The sequence below is a fragment of the Emys orbicularis genome, chromosome 1 (assembly GCF_028017835.1).
Source record: "Emys orbicularis isolate rEmyOrb1 chromosome 1, rEmyOrb1.hap1, whole genome shotgun sequence".
In the NCBI taxonomy this organism is placed as follows: Eukaryota; Metazoa; Chordata; order Testudines; family Emydidae; genus Emys; species Emys orbicularis.
In genome coordinates, this window is record NC_088683.1 from 44,323,290 (window position 1) to 44,341,557 (window position 18,268).

The 18,268-nt window shown below is 43.7% G+C and overlaps 1 protein-coding gene across 1 annotated transcript in view; it reads left to right on the forward strand.

The window, feature by feature from the left end:
• Nucleotides 1–18,268, forward strand: part of POT1 (protection of telomeres 1) — a 149,644-nt gene that overhangs the window by 23,950 nt on the left and 107,426 nt on the right. Inside the window, exon 6 of the mRNA XM_065416157.1 lies at nt 17,212–17,322. Within this exon, the coding sequence (XP_065272229.1) occupies nt 17,212–17,322 (111 nt within the window). The remainder of the gene's footprint in view (nt 1–17,211; nt 17,323–18,268) is intronic.

An 18,268-nucleotide genomic window follows, 5' to 3' on the forward strand; every position in this document is an offset into this window, starting at 1 on the left:
TTGGATGAAGCCTTCCAACAGGTTGTATAAGTAAGCTGTGCAAGTACCTACTTGGATAATTTTCATTGCCCCCAGTAGAAATTGCTTAACTATTTTCTTCATCTCTATGAGACTAGCTTAAAAAAAGATCCATGAATATTCTTTTGGCAGAAATATTGATCCATCACAAATATATCAAATGTAAAGTCCTAGATTAAGGCTAGAAGAAACCATTATGATCATCTAGTCTTACTGCATCTGTAACACAGGTCAAATTCTGAATCAAGCCCATAATTCCGTTTGAGCTATAGCATGTTTTTAGAAAGATATCCAATCTTGATTTAAAGATTTCAAGTGATGGAGAATCCTCTGCATCTCTAAGTAAGTTATTAGTTACCCTCACTGTTAAAAACTTGTGCCATATATCTAGTCTGAACTTGTCTAGCTGCGACTTCCAACCGTTAGATCTTGCTATGCTTTTGTCTGTTAGATTAAAGTGCTGTCTACTGTCAGAAATCTTATTCCCATTTAAGTGCTGGCAGACCATGATTGAGTTGCCTCTTAACCTTCTCTTGGATAACCAAATAGACTGAGCTGCTTTTTTGTTGCTTAAAGGCATGTTTTCCAAGGTAGACCAGTTTTTCAGCAGCCCTTTTTGTGAAATTGAGCTTGATGATAGTAATTTGGCCTTTAAACTGATGAAGCCATTTGGTACATCTGAGCTCAAGGAGGGTACATGGAAGGTCATTTCAGACATGATGGTAAAGACTTTGGGTCACAGGGTGAGCTTTGTTCCATGTGACATATTTCATTGGGTTCTGATGTAACTCAGAGTCCTGTCTAAGTGTTTCTCAGATTGCATCTCTCACTGTTGTAGACTGGCATGCCTAGAGCTTAAAGATCATGTCAAGTATCATGCAGTTTGTGGCAGAGTAGCTTTTGCTGACAGCCTCAAATCTCTACAGCAGATTTGCAAAGCAACTACATGGCAGTTTATATGAAGATTGTCAAAACTGTGTGACATCAAGAAACAAATCCAGGTTCAGATAGTCTTGTTCCAGAGCCGATTCCCCACATCGCCAATGGCTGAGTCCTCTGAAAATTAAAGACCTGGTGGTTTTTGCCCTTACTGGCAGAAATACAAACTGCAAAACAAGCAGCAAAACAAGGCCGTAAGCAGTAATTAGAAGATCAGAGAGCAGAGCAGCAAACAGCAGCCATTGAACCAATTTCAAATGGCCAGAGTGCACCATCATCAGTGTTCAAACCTCCCTTGTGACTTGAAACTTCATTATACTTACACCACTTCTAAAATATAGTGTTCTTTTTGTTTGTTTGTTTGTTTTTAATTGTTCAGTGTGAATGAATTTGAGTTCTGGAAAGAACAGATCTGTGACTCAGCAGGGTTTAATTAAAAAACAAGATTATTATTCTCGATACACAAGCCCCCCCTCCTGATAAGATACAGAAGACAATAAAGATCAAAAAGAAAGGAAAATACTTTGATAGCAATAGTTCCTTTCCAAGATCCTGATCTGAAATACTTTTTGGTCTGCAGTAATCCATAGGCATCTCCAGCAGAGTCTGTTCTGAGAGACAAAGGTCGATATGAGTTAGATATCCCTTGAGGTCTTGCTTCCTTAAAGGCACAGTACTAAATTCCCACTCAACTTTTGCTCGTGTTTATATCATCACTGTACTACGGTACTATGAAGCTCTATTAATCAATTCTTTTAAAAAGAAATATAAAATAGTGGCTGGCCACTAGAGAAACACAGTCAGTTCAACAAGTTTGAATGCTTTAGCACTGCTTGACACTTACAGTTACAAACTCTGTTGTTGTAAGCATTCTCAAACTTGGCTTTCTTTTGGCAGCTTTAGCTGACGCAAGGGAAGAAGTGGTGATAACAGATCACTCTCTTTTCATTGGCTCCCAACTATAGTGCTCTCCATGTCTGCCATAAGTTGGTGGCTGAGCCTTCTAGAAATGATTAGGTATTTCTCTTCTCTCCTTTCTAACTAGGGAAGGGTTTTCTATTTACACTGTTTTAAAAACAGTCTGCTGAATCTAGTGATTTCAGTATACATAGTGTATTCATATGACCTGAAAATCCCACATGCTTTATGTAAAGAATTTGATTGTCTACCCAACTGTGATAAAAATGGTTTTTTTTTTAAAGTCCTCTTATCTATATAGGGCATTGTAAATGATCAGTGAAACTCATCATTTCTATTTTCAAAACTAATGTTATATAGCAGTTCACATCTTTTAAACACTATACAAACATTACCTAACTCCTTAAGTTGTGTAAATATTAACCCAATTTTTCAGATATAGAAACAGGCACAGAGGCTGTAACTTCCCAAAGGTCCTACTGTAAATCAGTGGCAGAGCTGAGAAAAGCTCTGCTTTCTATGTCCTAGATCAACGGTTCTCAAACTTTAGCAACCCAAGGACCCCCTTAAACTTTTTCACGAACTCCCAAAGCCCCTGCTCAACCCCAGGCCCCGCCCCCCCACTCCACCCCTTCCCCCAAGGCCCCACCCCACCTTTTCCTGTCCCCACTCCACCCCTGCCCCTCCTCTTCCCCACCTCTTTCCTCCCCCTCCCCTGAGCATGCCTCATTCCCGCTCCTCCCCCTTCCTCCCAGCACCTCCTGTACACTGCTGAACAGCTGTTCCCCAGTGTGCAGAAGGCACTGGGAGGAGTTGATCAGCGGAGCCCCTGGAGTACCCTTGCAGACCCCAGTTTGAGAAATGCTGCCCTAAATCATGCTGTCTTTTATAATAGTGCTGAAAGATTTTTCTTCACTTAAATTGTGCATTATTGGTAAGAATATTGCCACAGTATTTTGAATACCATGTTGTACATTTCATATTACCACAAGATATGAGCTGATGACAACTGACAGTGATTTAATGTTCACAGCAAAAAATTCAATTTATTAATCGGCCACTGTGTGACTATTTGAGCCTGTACAATGGTAAAGTTTCTTTCCAGTGGAAGACAAGTTCAGTCAGCTATACAGAATTCTAATCCTGAGTCAGCAATGAAGTTCTAGAATCACTTGTGCAGCCAGTAATCTAGTAAAATGCTGAAACAGGAATAATATATACAGGGGTATAGCTTTTTGGTTTAGGGTTGATTTCACTACTGGGGGAACAACATAAACAGCACCAGCAGCAATAAGAGCAATGATGCACAACATACAACACCTGGTATTGGCAAAACAGCTCAATTTAGTAATGCTTGTATATGTTAGGGTCTCTTTCAGTTGTTTTGTTTTAGTGTATTTATACACCCCTGGTAAGTGTAAGGCAACATTAATATATGTTAGCAGTGTAGAGGCAAGGAATGCTCTATTATCTAATCATTTTGACCTATTTTAATTTATTTAGCTTTGAATGGGTTTTACATTTTGTGTGACTTCTACAATACCTTTAAGTAGCAAAATACATATTTTGTTTCCATTTATGATGCTACGTAAAACTCACCATCCTCTGGAATTTTATTGTGTGTTAAGCTCTCTGTTCTCACCTATGTGTTTAGGGACATTTTTTTAGCAAATCCTTCAATGACCAAATATACCCCCATCATTTAAGCTTGCAGTCTTTTTTCTGCAGAAAACATTAAGGTTTAGGATCTTAAATCATTTAAAATAGCATTGTGAGAGACTGCTGAAGTAGCAAAAAGCATTCATGGTGCAGTATTTGGCTAAAAACTGTTAGCTTTAATCAGAAAGCTCTTTTATTTGTTGTAATCAAATAAACACATGAATAAAAGACATGCAGTAAAAGCTTATGGGAGTGCTGTCGATACAAGGTCAAATAGAAAGCAGAAGCTGTTAATCTAACATGTTTATAGCCTGACGGAGTCCATCAGTCTGAAGGTACTTGTGGGATATGGACCACACTGGAGGCAGCTCTGCTGAAAAGTACTGGTGCCAAAACTGGCCTACTATAAAGGAGCTTTAAACTGCCCTGTATTTGTTCAGCAAGATGTCTTGCTGCTTCTTTGAGGAGTGTCCCTGTGGGTGTTCCACCTGTGGGTGTTTGTGCACTCCTGCGCTTCTAGGCAGAGATTTGTAGTAGCAGTGCCCTGGTTGTCTGCGCACGCGCGGCAGCCGTCTCGCGCCACTCCGAGCAGTTACCCAGCATGCATAGCCAATGGCTCCCCCAGTTCTTTTTCTGCCGCTGTTGGCTTTGGTCGGAACAACAGCAGTGCCCTCAAAACCTTGCTATTGCTTTAGTTCAACCCTCGTAGTTTTATCCTTCTTTATTTACTTCTGCCTTTGTTTTTTCCTCTATTGAAATCAAACTAAAAACAAAAAACAAACAAACAAAAAAACCACCCTAAAACCATTTTTCTTTTTTCCCTCCTGAGGCGGCCATCCGCTTCACAACCCAGAGGCACTTGGAAGGCACTATTCTCATTCCTTCTTTGTAAACAGCCTCTCTGACATGCCTGGTTCTCCATGTTTTAAATGCTGTCTGACCTGTAGACTGTCACTACCAGTCTCAGACGGTCACTCGCAGTGTGTCTGTTATCTGGGAGGGACACACATTGCACAGAAGTGCCACCACTGAAAAAAGCTGACAGTGAGGACTAGAAAAGCTAGGGATCTCCAATTAAAACTTATAATGCTGGAGAAATCACTTCGATCCACTTCTGATCCTGAGCACAGGATCCCTCCCCGCCAGCACTCACATGTGGAGGCATCGGACATGGGATCCTCTTCAAACACCGCTGCAAAGGACCCAGTCCCACAGAAAGCCACACAAAAAAATGGTCTCACACCTCGCATCAGTGAGAATAGTCTCAGAAAAGGCAATCTCCAACCGCCAAATCTGCCTGCTACTGTCGGCACCCAGAGTCACGGACTGAGTCTAGCGCTAAGGACCCTGAGGTGGCCCTCCCCCGGCCCTGGCCCGCATCGGCTGGGGGAGGGACGCCTATCCTGCAGCCACAGCTCCAGAGCTGCCTGGACGGGGAGAGGCGCCTCTCCCCCCAACCCAGGTGCTGCTACGGGGGGAGAGAGCTGGGGGGAGTTTGTTCTTGTGCCAACATTTTTCTTCATCTTAAATACCAGGCCCTCTTCTAGCAGTTGAGGTGTGAACACCAAGGGAGGAGAAACTGCTTTTGTAGTTGGCTAGCCATTCACAGTCTTTGTTTAATCCTGAGCTGATGGTGTCAAATTTGAAAATGAACTTAAGCTCAGCAGTTTCTCTTTGATGTCTGGTCCTGAAGTTTTTTTGCTGCAGGATGGCGACCTTTAAATCTCCTATTGTGTGTCCAGGGAGATTGAAGTGTTCTCCTACAGGTTTTTGTATATTGCCATTCCTAATATCTGACTTATGTCCATTTATCCTTTTACGTAGTGACTGTCCAGTTTGGCCAATGAACATAGCAGAGGGGCATTGCTGGCACATGATGGTATATATTACATTGGTGGACATGCACGTGAATGAACCGGTGATGTTGTGGCTGATCTGGTTAGGTCCTGTGATGGTGTCACTGGTGTAGATATGTGGGCAGAGTTGGTATCGAGGTTTGTTGCATGGATTGGTTCCTGAGTTAGAGTTACTATGGTTCAGTGTGTGGTTGCTGGTGAGAACCTTCAGCTAATAGCAGAAATTCTTATTATTAGTCCTTGTGCTTGCACTTTCTGCTATTAAATTTCAGGCCTTTTTATTACTCGACCCTCAGTGTCATCCAGTTACTCCTGTATAGTAGTCTGATCATTCTCTGTGTTGACGTTGCCACCCAACTTTGTATCATCATCAGATCCTGTTAGCGCACTCCTACTTTTTGTCCCAAAGTGATTGATAAAAATATTAAATAAGATCAGTCCCAAGGCCAATCCTTGAGGTACTCCACTAGTAACCTCCCTCTAATCTGACAGTTCTTTCAGCACAACCCATTTCCTTCTCCCCATTAGCCAGTTCCTTTCCAGCCTGGCAATTTTCTAGTAATCCCTATTCTCTCTAATTTAACAAATAACTTCCCATGTGGTATCATATCAAATGCTTTACTGAAGTCCAAATATATTAGCTCTACTATATTTCCCTTATCCAAAACATCATCTAACTTCTCAAAGAAATATAGTCTGGCATGCTCTACCTTACGTCATCTTTTCCATTTACATCAAAGAATTTAATTATTGTTCAAAATTCTTCTTCAAAATTCTTCTAAAGCCTTTCATGTTCTCTTTTCTGGCCCAGATGATGAGGAAAGAGCAGATCTTCAAATCACTTCAGTATTGGCCCCCCAAAAAATCATGATTCCCTTGTCTGCTGAATGTGACACTTCCTCCACCCCTTCTGAAAATTTGCGTTAGTCAGAGATGACCCCCATTAGCCCCCCAAAAACAAGCAGAACCTGAAAAATATTCATACTTTCAGGATGGAGACTGGAAGGAAGTGCATGATAGATGGAGTGCATGATAAACAAACTAATAAAATCAGACATTTCATGTTATGGTTACAGGCTAGCTGCACCTTTGTCCCCTTTCTGCTCTCTCTGAATTCACCTATCTCACATCTTGGGGCAGGGTTCAACAGCCCTGGGGCCCACTTCTGGTTTATGTCTTGTGTTCCAAAAAGTTTATGCTTCATGGTTTCATTCAGCCCCTTGCATTCTAGGAGGATTTTTTTATATCCTTCCTCCAAAGCATCAGGGCTGGAGAGGTGGATTTTGGACAGGGAGGGCAAGTGCTCTGAGGTGGCACCGAGCAGTCTCTCTCTCCCCCTCAGGTGCTTGTCTGGTTTGTTCTTGCTCACATGCTTAAGGTCTAACTGATCGCCGTATGTAGGGTTGGGAAGGTTCACAGGTTACATTGGTGGTAACCTTTCTACCCTGGTCCCCAGCGAGTCTAATGCTGGCCCTGCTTGATGGTCCCCCTGAAACCTGCTCGTGGCCCCCCAGGAAGCCCCAGACCACTGGTTGAAAACCACTGCCATATGTGTGACAGTCCATGCAAATTATGTAATGAGGTAATTTGCATTCTTATGCATAATCTGCATATAAACGTGTCATAGTAAAAGATTCAAGGAGTTCAGTTTATTTAGCTTGACACACTCAGTATAAAACATACACTTTGGTTCAAACAGGAATTAATTTAGGGAAGTTCTCTGACCTGTGATATGCAGGAGGTGAGGCAATCATAGTCACTTTGGAATCTATGAAATATAAGCTTATGGTTAGAGCCCTGCACAATACAAAATTCATATCTGCAGATATCTGTGGAGCTGCAGGGCTCTAGCAACAACGAGCAAGACCAGCAGAGCCATGGCGAAAGAAATGATAGTATTGTTTTTTCCATTTCTAAATACACTGGAGGCATTTCAATAATACAGTATTGAGGGCCGTGTAAATACCTAGATAGTTGAACCAAAAATCATATCACAGACCATAGAATCAGAGGACTGGAAGGGACCTCGAGAGATCATCTAGTCCAGTCCCATGCCCTCATGACAGGACTAAGTATTATCTAGACCATCCCTGACAGGTGTTTGTCTAATCTGCTCTTAAAAATCTCCAATGACAGAGATTCCACAACCTCCCTAGGCAGTTTATTACAGTGCTTAACCACCCTGACAGGAATTTTTTCCCAATGTCCAACTTAAACCTCCCTTGCTGCAATTTAATTCCATTGCTTCTTGTCCTATCCACAGAGGTTAAGAAAAACAATTTTTCTCCCTCCTCCTTGTAACAACCTTTTATGTACTTGAAAACTGTTATCATGTCCCCTCTCAGTCTTCTCTTCTCCAGACTAAACAAACCCAATTTTTTCAATCTTCCCTCATAGGTCATGTTTTCTAGACCTTTAATCATTTTTGTTGCTCTTCTTTGGACTTTCTCCAATTTGTCCACATCTTTCCTGAAATGTGGTGCCAGGAACTGGACACAATACTCCAGTTGAGACCTAATCAGCGTGGAGTAGAATGAAATAATTACTTCTCGTGTCTTGCTTACAGCACTCCTGCTAATACATCCCACAATGATATTTGCTTTTTTTGCAACAGTGTTACACTGTTGGCTCATATTTAGCTTGTGGTCCACTATGACCCCCAGATCCCTTTCCGCAGCACTCCTTCCTAGGCAGTCATTTCCCATTTTGTATGTGTGCAATGGATTGGTCCTTCCTAAGTGGAGTACTTTGCATTTGTCCATATTGAATTTCATCCTATTTAGTTCAGACCATTTCTTCAGTTTGTCCAGATCATTGTGAATTATAATCCTATCCTCCAAAGCACTTGCAACCCTTCCCAGCTTGGTATCGTCAGCAAACTTTATAAGTGTACTCTCTATGTCATTATCTAAATCATTGATGAAGACATTGAACAGAACTGATCTCTGCAGTACCCCACTCGTTATGCCCTTCCAGAATGACTGAGCCACTGATAACTACTCTCTGGGAACCGTTTTCCAGCCAGTTATGCACCCACCTTATAGTAGCTCCATCTAGGTTGTATTTCCCTAGTTTGTTTATGAGGAGGTCATGTGAGATCGTATCAGAAGCTTTACTAAAGTCAAGATATACCATGTCTACCGCTTCCCCCCATCCACAAGTCTTATTACCCTGTCGAAGAAAGAGATCAGGTTGATTTGACACGATTTGTTCTTGGCAAATCCATGCTGACTGTTACTTATCACCTTATTATCTTCTAGAACTAGATGTTTGCATATGTATTGCTTAATTATTTGCTCCATTATCTTTCTGGGTACAGAAGTTAAGCTGAATGGTCTGTAATTCCCCGGGTTGTCCTTATTTCCCTTTTTATAGATTGGCCCTATATTTGCCCTTTTCCAGTCTTCTGGAATCTCTCCCGTCTTCCGTGACTTTTCAAAGATAATCGTTAATGGCTCAGATATCTCCTCAGTCAGCTCCTAGAGTATTCTAGGATGCATTTCATCAGACCCTGGTGACTTGAAGACATCTAACTTGTCTAAGTAATTTTTAACTTTGTTCTTTCCCTATTTTAGCCTCTGATCTGATCTCATTTTCACTGACATTCACTGTTAGATGTCCAATCACCACCAACCTTCTTGGTGAAAACTGAAACAAAGAAGTCATTAAGCACCTCTGCCACTTCCACATTTTCTGTTATTGTTTTTCCCCCCTGTACAAGAGTTGGCCGGGGCTCGATCCACTCCGGGGCGGCGGGGAGCCACACCGACTCACTACCCTTGAGGCTGGGGCACTTGGTCCGGCGGCACGATCTTCCCTGGCAGCCCTTGCAGTCCTGAAAGGTACAGGAGGCCCGGCCCTGGCTCAGGGCGGGCACCAACGTTATCTGGGCTCAGACCCTCAGGGCTGAGCAACGGTCAGCAAAGTATATAAGCTCAGGCCCTAGGTCAGGGCTGAGCAACAGTAATACAGCATATAAGCTCAGGCCCTAGGTCGGGGCTGAGCAGCAGTAAACACAGTATATATAAGCTCAGGCCCTAGGTCAGGGCTGAGCAACAGTAACACAGTATATAAGCTCAGGCCCTAGGTCAGGGCTGAGCAACAGTAAAACAGTATGTAGAGTGTTTAAGCCCAGGCCCTAGGTCAGGGCGGGGCAGCAAACGCTGAGGCAAAGCTCAGGCCCTCAGGCAGGGCTGAGCACTAGTAATAGGCCTAAGCCTCAACAGGCCTGGGGAGGGGGAGACTGCCACCCACAGGTTGGGTGGCAGGGGGGACGCAGGCCCTCCCACTCCACTGCGTCCCAGCCCGGGGCCCTAGCAGCGGCAGAAGACACACTGCTTCGTCAGTGGGGATCCTGGCCGCAACACACTGACATCAGCTCTGGCAGTGCTGCAGCCAGACTGGGGTCGGCTGCCCCCGGGCTACTTCCAGACTCCCCCTCTGGGCCTACCTGGATGCTGGCGTCGGCCTCGGGGGGATCCTGGAGCATGGGTTCGTCCGGCCAGGGATCGTTTGGCAAGTCCGGGAGCTCCTCCGGATAGGAGGCGCAGGGCAGGACCGGTGGCTCCTCTGGGTAGCGGGCGCAGGGCAGGCCCGGCGGCTCCTCGGGGTAGCGGGCGCAGGGCAGGCCCGGCGGCTCCTCGGGGTAGCGGGCGCAGGGCAGGCCCGGCGGCTCCTCGGGGTAGCGGGCGCAGGGCAGGCCCGGCGGCTCCTCGGGGTAGCGGGCGCAGGGCAGGCCCGGCGGCTCCTGGTGGCCACTCCGGGCCGCAGAGGTTTCCCAGCCCCGAGCTAGGCTGGAGACGTCTGGTCTCTCCGGCTGCTGGGGCCAGACTGAGTTCTGAGGGCCCGGCTTTATACTTCCGGGTCGCCGCCTGACCCTCTGAGGGGCGGGCTCAGAACTCCCTAGCTCCGCCCACTCCGGCCTCCGGATGGGCTCTTCCCTTTCCGGGGCGGCGGGGAGCCACACCGACTCACTACACCCCCTTATTGTGCAACGGGCCTACCCAGTCCTTTATATTCCTCTTGCTTCTAATGTATTGGTAGAATGTTTTCTTGTTACCCTTTATGTCTCTAGCTAGTTTGACCTTGTTTTGTGCCTTGGTCTTTCTAATTTTGTCCCTACATACTTGTGTTATTTGTTTATATTCATCCTTTGTAATTTGACCTAGCTTCCACTTTTTGTAGGACTCTCTTTTTTTATTTTTAGATCATTGAAGATCTCCTGGTTAAGCCAGAGTGGTCTCTTGCCATACTTCCTATCTTTCCTACTCAGTGGGATAGTTTGCTCTTGTGCCCTTAATAAGGTCTCTTTGAAAAACTACTAATTGTCTTCAATTGTTTTTTCCCTTAGACTTGCTTCCCATGGGATCTTACCTACCAACTCCCTGAGCTTGCTAAAGTCTGCCTTCTTGAAATCCATTGTCTTTATTGTGCTGTTCTCCCTCCTTCGATTCCTTAGAATCATGAATTCTACCGTTTCATGATCACTTTCACCCAAGATGCCTTCCACTTTCAAATTCTCAACCAGTTCCTCCCTATTTGTCAACATCAAATCTAGAACAGCCTCTCCCCTAGTAGCGTTCTCCACCTTCTGAATTAAAATTGTCCCCAATACATTCCAATAACTTGTTGGATAATCTGTGCCCTGCTGTGTTATTTTCCCAACAGATGTCTGAGTAGTTGAAGTCCCCCATCACCACAAAGTCCTGTGCTTTGGATAGTTTTGTTAGTTTAAAAAACATCCACCTCTTCTTCCTGGTTAGGTGGTCTTGTAGTTAGACCCTTACCATGACATCACCCTTGTTTTTTACCCCTTTTATCCTTACCCAGAGACTTTCAACAAGTCTGTCTCCTATTTCCATCTCAATCTCAGTCCAAGTGTATACATACAGAAGACTGGGTAAGCAACTGCAGCGGAGAAAGCAGCAGCATGTTGGGCCACTGCTTGCAGGAGCCAGCGCCCAGGCCAGTCAGCTCTATTGGCGTGGCTGTGCCATCCTCAGCCCTGCCCAGTGGGGCGAGCACCAGGTTCACCGGCAGCTGTCCCTGGTCACACTAGTGTGTGGCTCACATGCTCCTGGACAGGAGTTGCACACCCATCAGTGTGCCTCTCCTATATATTAACATGTAGGAGTAAAAGAGAAACCTTATTAGGACTGGACACTTTTAGATGCAAATTTAATGTAAAAAACTTGGAAAACTATTGACCTGCATTTACTTTTACAGAAAATTCTTGAAAATGTCTCTTTTCTTGAAGAAATCAGCCAGCCTCTGGAGCATTATTGCCATTTGCCCCTTTTGTACTTTAGGAGTGAGCAGGCCTAGGTGAATCAAGCTGGGCAGTGGAGGAAGTACTCATACAGGAGGACCCATCTTTTTGTGTGGAGCCCTCTGCATATAAACCACCCACCCTGTAATGAGAGGTCCTGGGGCCGTTGATGTCTGAAGGAAGCACATATATCTGGCACACAGCATGTATTTTATACTGTTACCTTTTTAAAAATTGCAAACAAGTTTTAGCTGAATGATCCTTGTGAGCTTCACCAGAGAAATGCAGATCACTTCATATTTTCAATTCAGAGGCAGGATTTTCTTTCTGTAATAGTCTGAAAAGCCCAGAGGAAAATCAGTGGTATATTAACTGTACCTCTGAGATCATTACTAATTCCTCCATTCATTAATCAAGATCAAAGTTTTTCAGTATAATAGGAAAAATAATTACATGCATAAGATATGGAAAAGTACAAGATGTATTTTTATTCTCCATCTGTTTAATTAATCTGCACCTTTATATAGTTGACTTTCCAATATTGGGACTTTGATCTTAATTTACTGGACCATATTTTCAGCTACCTCTTTCTTTTTTTTTAAAGTTCTCAAAATGCCACCACCTCGCTTAAGAAATCATTGAATTTTAAATGCTGAGGAAATTTTTTAGACTAATTAAACACTGTCTCAAGCTTTCTGCTTACAAAAAATGTTTTATTATTTTACAAGTTTAATGCAGCTCATTTCACATACTACAAGGATAATGTAGTTGTGACCTCTTTAGGTAATTTCTTTTGTGGCTCCTTTTAATATTAATGTCCATTTGGAAATGACCAACTGAGGCTATGTCTACACTACTGCAGTAAGTTGACCCATGCTACACAACTCCAGCTACATACCTTAGGTTGAGTTACCACGGGGTTTACACCGTGGGGGGTCGATGGTAGAAACTTTCCCATCAACTTACCTTACTCTTCTCATCGGGGGTAGAGTACACGGGTCGACTGGAGAGCGATCTGCTGTCTATTTGGTGGGTCTTCACTAGATCCACTAAATCAACCACCAGTGGATCAATCTCAGAGCGTCGATCCCGGCTGTAGTGTAGACATAGCCTAATAGTGACCACTACAGGCTATGTATTGTTTGTTTCTTTTTAAGAACAAAATGTGAATGGGAGGGTTTTTCCCCCTGAGAAAAGATGAACATTTAAAGACTAGATTCTTGTGTGTGTGTGTGTGTGTGTGTGTGTGTGTGTGTTAAGTCTAGATTCATCTTACAAGAAGTGGAAGATTGGACAAATGACCAGGGAGGAGTATAAAAATATTGCTCAGGCATGCAGGAGTGAAATCAGGAAGGCCAAATCACACTTGGAGTTGCAGCTAGCAAGAGATGTTAAAAGTAACAAGAAGGGTTTCTTCAGGTATGTTAGCAACAAGAAGAAAGTCAAGGAAAGTGTGGGCCCCTTACTGAATGAGGGAGGCAACCTAGTGACCGAGGATGTGGAAAAAGCTAATGTACTCAATGCTTTTTTTGCCTCCATCTTCACGAACAAGGTCAGCTCCCAGACTACTGCACTGAGCAGCACAGCATGGGGAGGAAGTCACCAGCCCTCTGTGGAGAAAGAAGTGGTTCAGGACTATTTAGAAAAGCTGGATGAGCACAAGTCCATGGGGCTGGATGCGCTGCATCCAAGGGTGCTAAAAGAGTTGGCGGATGTGATTGCAGAGCCATTGGCCATTATCTTTGAAAACTCATGGCGACCGGGGGAGGTCCCGGATGATTGGAAAAAGGCTAATGGAGTGCCCATCTTTAAAAAAGGGAAGAAGGAGGATCCGGGGAACTACAGGCCAGTCAGCCTCACCTCAGTCCCTGGAAAAATCATGGAGCAGGTCCTCAAGGAATCAATTCTGAAGCACTTCGGGGAGAGGAAAGTGATCAGGAACAGTCAGCATGGATTCACCAAGGGCAAGTCATGCCTGACTAACCTAATTGCCTTCTATGACGAGATAACTGGCTCTGTGGTTGAGGGGAAAGCAGTGGATGTGTTATTCCTTGACTTTAGCAAAGCTTTTGATACGGTCTCCCACAGTATTCTTGCCAGCAAGTTAAAGAAGTATGGGCTGGATGAATGGACTATAAGGTGGATAGAAAGCTGGCTAGATCGTCAGGCTCAACAGATAGTGATTAATGGCTCCATGTCTAGTTGGCAGCCAGTATCAAGCGGTCGGTCCTGGGGCCGGTTTTGTTCAATACCTTCATTAATGATCCAGAGGATGGCGTGGACTGCACCCTCAGAAAGTTTGCAGATGACACTAAACTGGGAGGAGTGGTAGATACGCTGGAGGGTAGGGATAGGATACAGAGGGACCTAGACAAATTAGAGGATTGGGCCAAAAGAAATCTGATGAGGTTCAACAAGGACAAGTGCAGAGTCCTGCACTTAGGACGGAAGAATCCAATGCACTGCTACAGACTAGGGACTGAATGGCTAGGCAGCAGTTCTGCAGAAAAGGACCTAGGGGTTACAGTGGATGAGAAGCTGGGTATGAGTCAACAGTGTGCCCTTGTTGCCAAGAAGGCTAATGACATTTTGGGCTGTATAAGTAGGGGCATTGCCAGCAGATCGAGGGACGTGATCATTCCCCTCTATTCGACATTGCTGAGGCCTCATCTGGAGTACTGTGTCCAGTTTTGGGCTCCACACTATAAGAAGGATGTGGAAAAATTGGAAAGAGTCCAGCGGAGGGCAACAAAAATGATTAGGGGGCTGGAGCACATGACTTATGAGGAGAGGCTGAGGGAACTGGGATTGTTTAGTCTGCAGAAGAGAAGAATGAGGGGGGATTTGGTAGCTGCTTTCAACTACCTGAAAGGGGGTTCCAAAAAGGATGGATCTAGACTGTTCTCAGTGGTAGCAGATGACAGAACAAGGAGTAAAGGTCTCAAGTTGCAGTGGGGGAGGTTTAGGTTGGATATTAGGAAAAACTTTTTCACTAGGAGGGTGGTGAAGCACTGGAATGGGTTACCTAGGGAGGTGGTGGAATCTCCTTCCTTAGAGGTTTTTAAGGTCAGGCTTGACAAAGCCCTGGCTGGGATGATTTAGTTGGGGATTGGTCCTGCTTTGAGCAGGGGGTTGGACTAGATGACCTCTGAGGTCTCTTCCAACCCTAATATTCTATGATTGTATGATCTTCCAAAGTGCTTAGTGTTTACTTTGTATATAAACTAGGGCACATTTTAAACACAACTTTGCATTAGTGTTCCATCAGTGTATCAGGCTTTCTTAAATTTGTGGCTATATATCAGAAGGGCAGAGTGATACTAAATTGCCCAGCCTAACTTTACATATCTACATTCATAACTTAAATAATTGAAAAGAAATTGTGTTACTTACTGATTTTAGGGATTGGAACAGGTGAAGGAGAGGCCCTACATTTTTATATTTTGAAGTAAAATAAATAAAAATTCCTAGCACGTAAAGCAAGAGACTGAGCATCTATTTGTGAAACTCTGTCATTGATTTGCTGTGACCAAGGGCAAGTCTCAACTTCTCTCTGCATTAGTTTGCCTATTTGTAAAATGTACCCACCTTTCAGATTTGTAGCAGTATCACAACAGGGGAAACATGCCCAGTTTTTCGCATGTTTTGTCCTCGCCCTCATTTGCTGCCTTGTCTAAAATATAGACTGACAGGCATGTCTTTATGTCATGAACCATATCTATCTATATGTTCTGGAAAGTGCTTACTGTATGTAAATAGTTACTGCATAGATGTAAAATAGCTGAAGTGTGCAGAGAATGGAAACTTCTTATTCATTTTCATTCTCAACCCAGGAAGTGTATAAATCTTTTTTCTTCTCCCTTCCTCCTGTGACTAATAACTTTCTTTATTCCTTTTTTGACAGGCCAATGGTACAACATTCTTTCTCAAATAGAACCATTTCCTGCAAGCATATTCCATTATGGGTTTAGTATAGTTTTCAATTCATTGACATTTAAAAGCTATTTTAAAAAAAAACGCATAAGAAAGTGTCTTTACAAAAGGCAGTCTCCATAAAATAACTTCCCTTTGGCTATATGCCAGATTGACTGTTGGGCAAACAGCTTTGTTTGAAAAAGAACAAGGAGAGAGATTGAGGGGCATATGTGTGTGTGTTCCTGATTAAAAACTTACATTGAAGGAAGAACCTTTTTAAAACGTTCATACATATATATCATTCAGCTTGGAATTTTGTGTATAAATTATACCACTTGCAAATTACTTATATTGTTAAAGGACCTGTGAATGTATGATTTGCTCATTTCAAGGACATGGAATATTTGTATCTTGTTAGTGCCATTCTCTAGGTTAATCCCTAGAACACTTAATACTTTTCTTTTTGCTTAGTCCAGTAGTTAGAAATTCTTTTTAGAAAGAAGTGCTGCTTGCATATTCCTACATTTTGAAATTTGAATTATATTTCAACAAAAAATATTCTCCTTCTTTCCTTCAGGTGGCATTTCTGATTTTGCTACTGGTGGTGGACATATTTTTCTTTCAAATAAGCGGAAGTAGTAAAAGTGGTGGGGGTAGGGGACCATGGTCATGCTTCATATTACGAACTACTTTCATTTTACAAACAAAAGGTATGAGATTTGGGGTTCCAAACAATGTCTGAAATAAAGAAAGGACACGTTTTTCAAGGGACCTCATAGACTTCTAAGTGGGGTGAAAGTAAAGCCAAAGACTGACCAGTACAGGGGCCTGCTCCGGCCCCCAGAGGGGGAGGGGCCTCAGGCAGATGGGGCGGGGCTGGGGGGGGGTCAGCATCCCCCAGCCAGTCCTTTCATGCTGCCTGGCCCGCACCAGGCGGCAGCGGACAAGAGGGGGGCGGGGGGCAAAAGGGGCAACGACATTAAAGCGTTGCCGTGGCAGCACTTTAAGCAGGGTCTTTTGCCGCGGCATCACTTTAACGTTGCCGCCACTTTTGTGGGCCCCCAGCCCAGCAGCCCCCCCCCAGCCCAGCAGGGCCGCCAACGGCAGCACTTTAAAGTCAGCTGGGTAGAGGCCAGTACTGGCGGCCACTTTTTACCGGTACACCGTACTGGCCCGTACCGCCTTACTTTCACCCCCCCTTCTAAGTCAGAAAATGGACCATTGTGAAATCTCGTCTGACTTCCTGCCAAGTACAGGCCATAGAATTTCACCCAGTACTTCCTTTATCTAGCCCATAAGGAGAGGTGCCAGGGTTTTGAAGTCTGGGAATGTTTGAATCCAGAGCATTTAGTTCAAGTCTCACTGTTGTTTGGGGTAATATGAATCATTTCACATTTATCCCCCATTAAGCACCTCCACAGATTAACCATAACTTTCAGATCAATTTAGTGAGTACTAGATGATACTTATTGTAGGTGTCACTCCTGATTTCATGTGTGCCATTTCACCATATTAGGGATACTTGGCATATCATAGGGCTGTTGAAACATACGTTGTTCTTTGGAAGTTGGCCTAGAGAGACAGCATATCGAATAAAGAACAATGTCAGTTATTGGTTTAATTTTGTCTTTTCAATAGGACACCATGGTTGTAGCTGGATTTAATGTGGCTAAGTCACCTTCTGCAAATGAAGATGACCGACACTGCTGTCATCTGGAAGTATCTGAAGATGCAGGATCAGCCGTTTATGTACGTGGGTACACAGGGTTCAGTTTTCCACTTTAGATGTCCAAGTTGTCATTAATTTGTTGTTTAACAGAAGAGAAAAAGTACGGATAGAAAAAGCACATTACTGTAAGTACCATAGGCTATATCTACATTGTGCAAGTGCTGACTGCGGGGGTGTGAATTGCAGCATGCATCAAAGTGCTGTGCTATAACTCCCCTATGTGGACACTGCTGGTGTGAACTGAAAGGTACCTAGTTTGTGCTCCCTTAGTACTATTTGAAGAGGACTATGTTAACACGAACGAGATACCTTTTAGTTCACGTTAGCAGTGTCCACGATGGGCAATTACAGAAAAGCACTTTGAGTGCTGCAGTTCACTCCCCAGTAGTCCGAATTGTTGGACCATGTAGACGAGCTCATAGATTGTTTGCTTATTAAGAAATAGCCAATTATGGTGCAAAACCTTGAAAGTTTTTAGGTTTGAGAGGCACCTTATGGTATGTCACTTTATATCAAAAATTAAATGTAAAAACATACTGTAATGCAAAATTAAGGTTGTACAGATAACATAGTTAAAAAGTCAAAGCCAGTATTAAAGTTCATACAGCAACGTTCATTTGGACAGCTGTTTCCTAGCCCATTTTTTCAAAGTGGTGTAGCTTGTCAAGAAAATTTATACTATAAAATATACAGGATGTGCAATGGGTCCTGGTTTTTCCTTGCTGTAGGAACCTGGGAATTGGCAGGGGGTGGACATGGGAATCCTGTCTGCTACAGCCCTTTTATAAAGCTATGGCAGAGTAATGGGAATCTTAAAGTGCTGGATCCGGCCACGGGAGAATTTCCCCTGATGCACACTTTACGCAAGGCAGTTTATACTGCCTAGTGAGGCCCCAGATATAGGTGACATGTTGAAGGAAGGACTGACATGGCAGGGATGTATCAGGAGCTGTGGTTGGGGTCAGC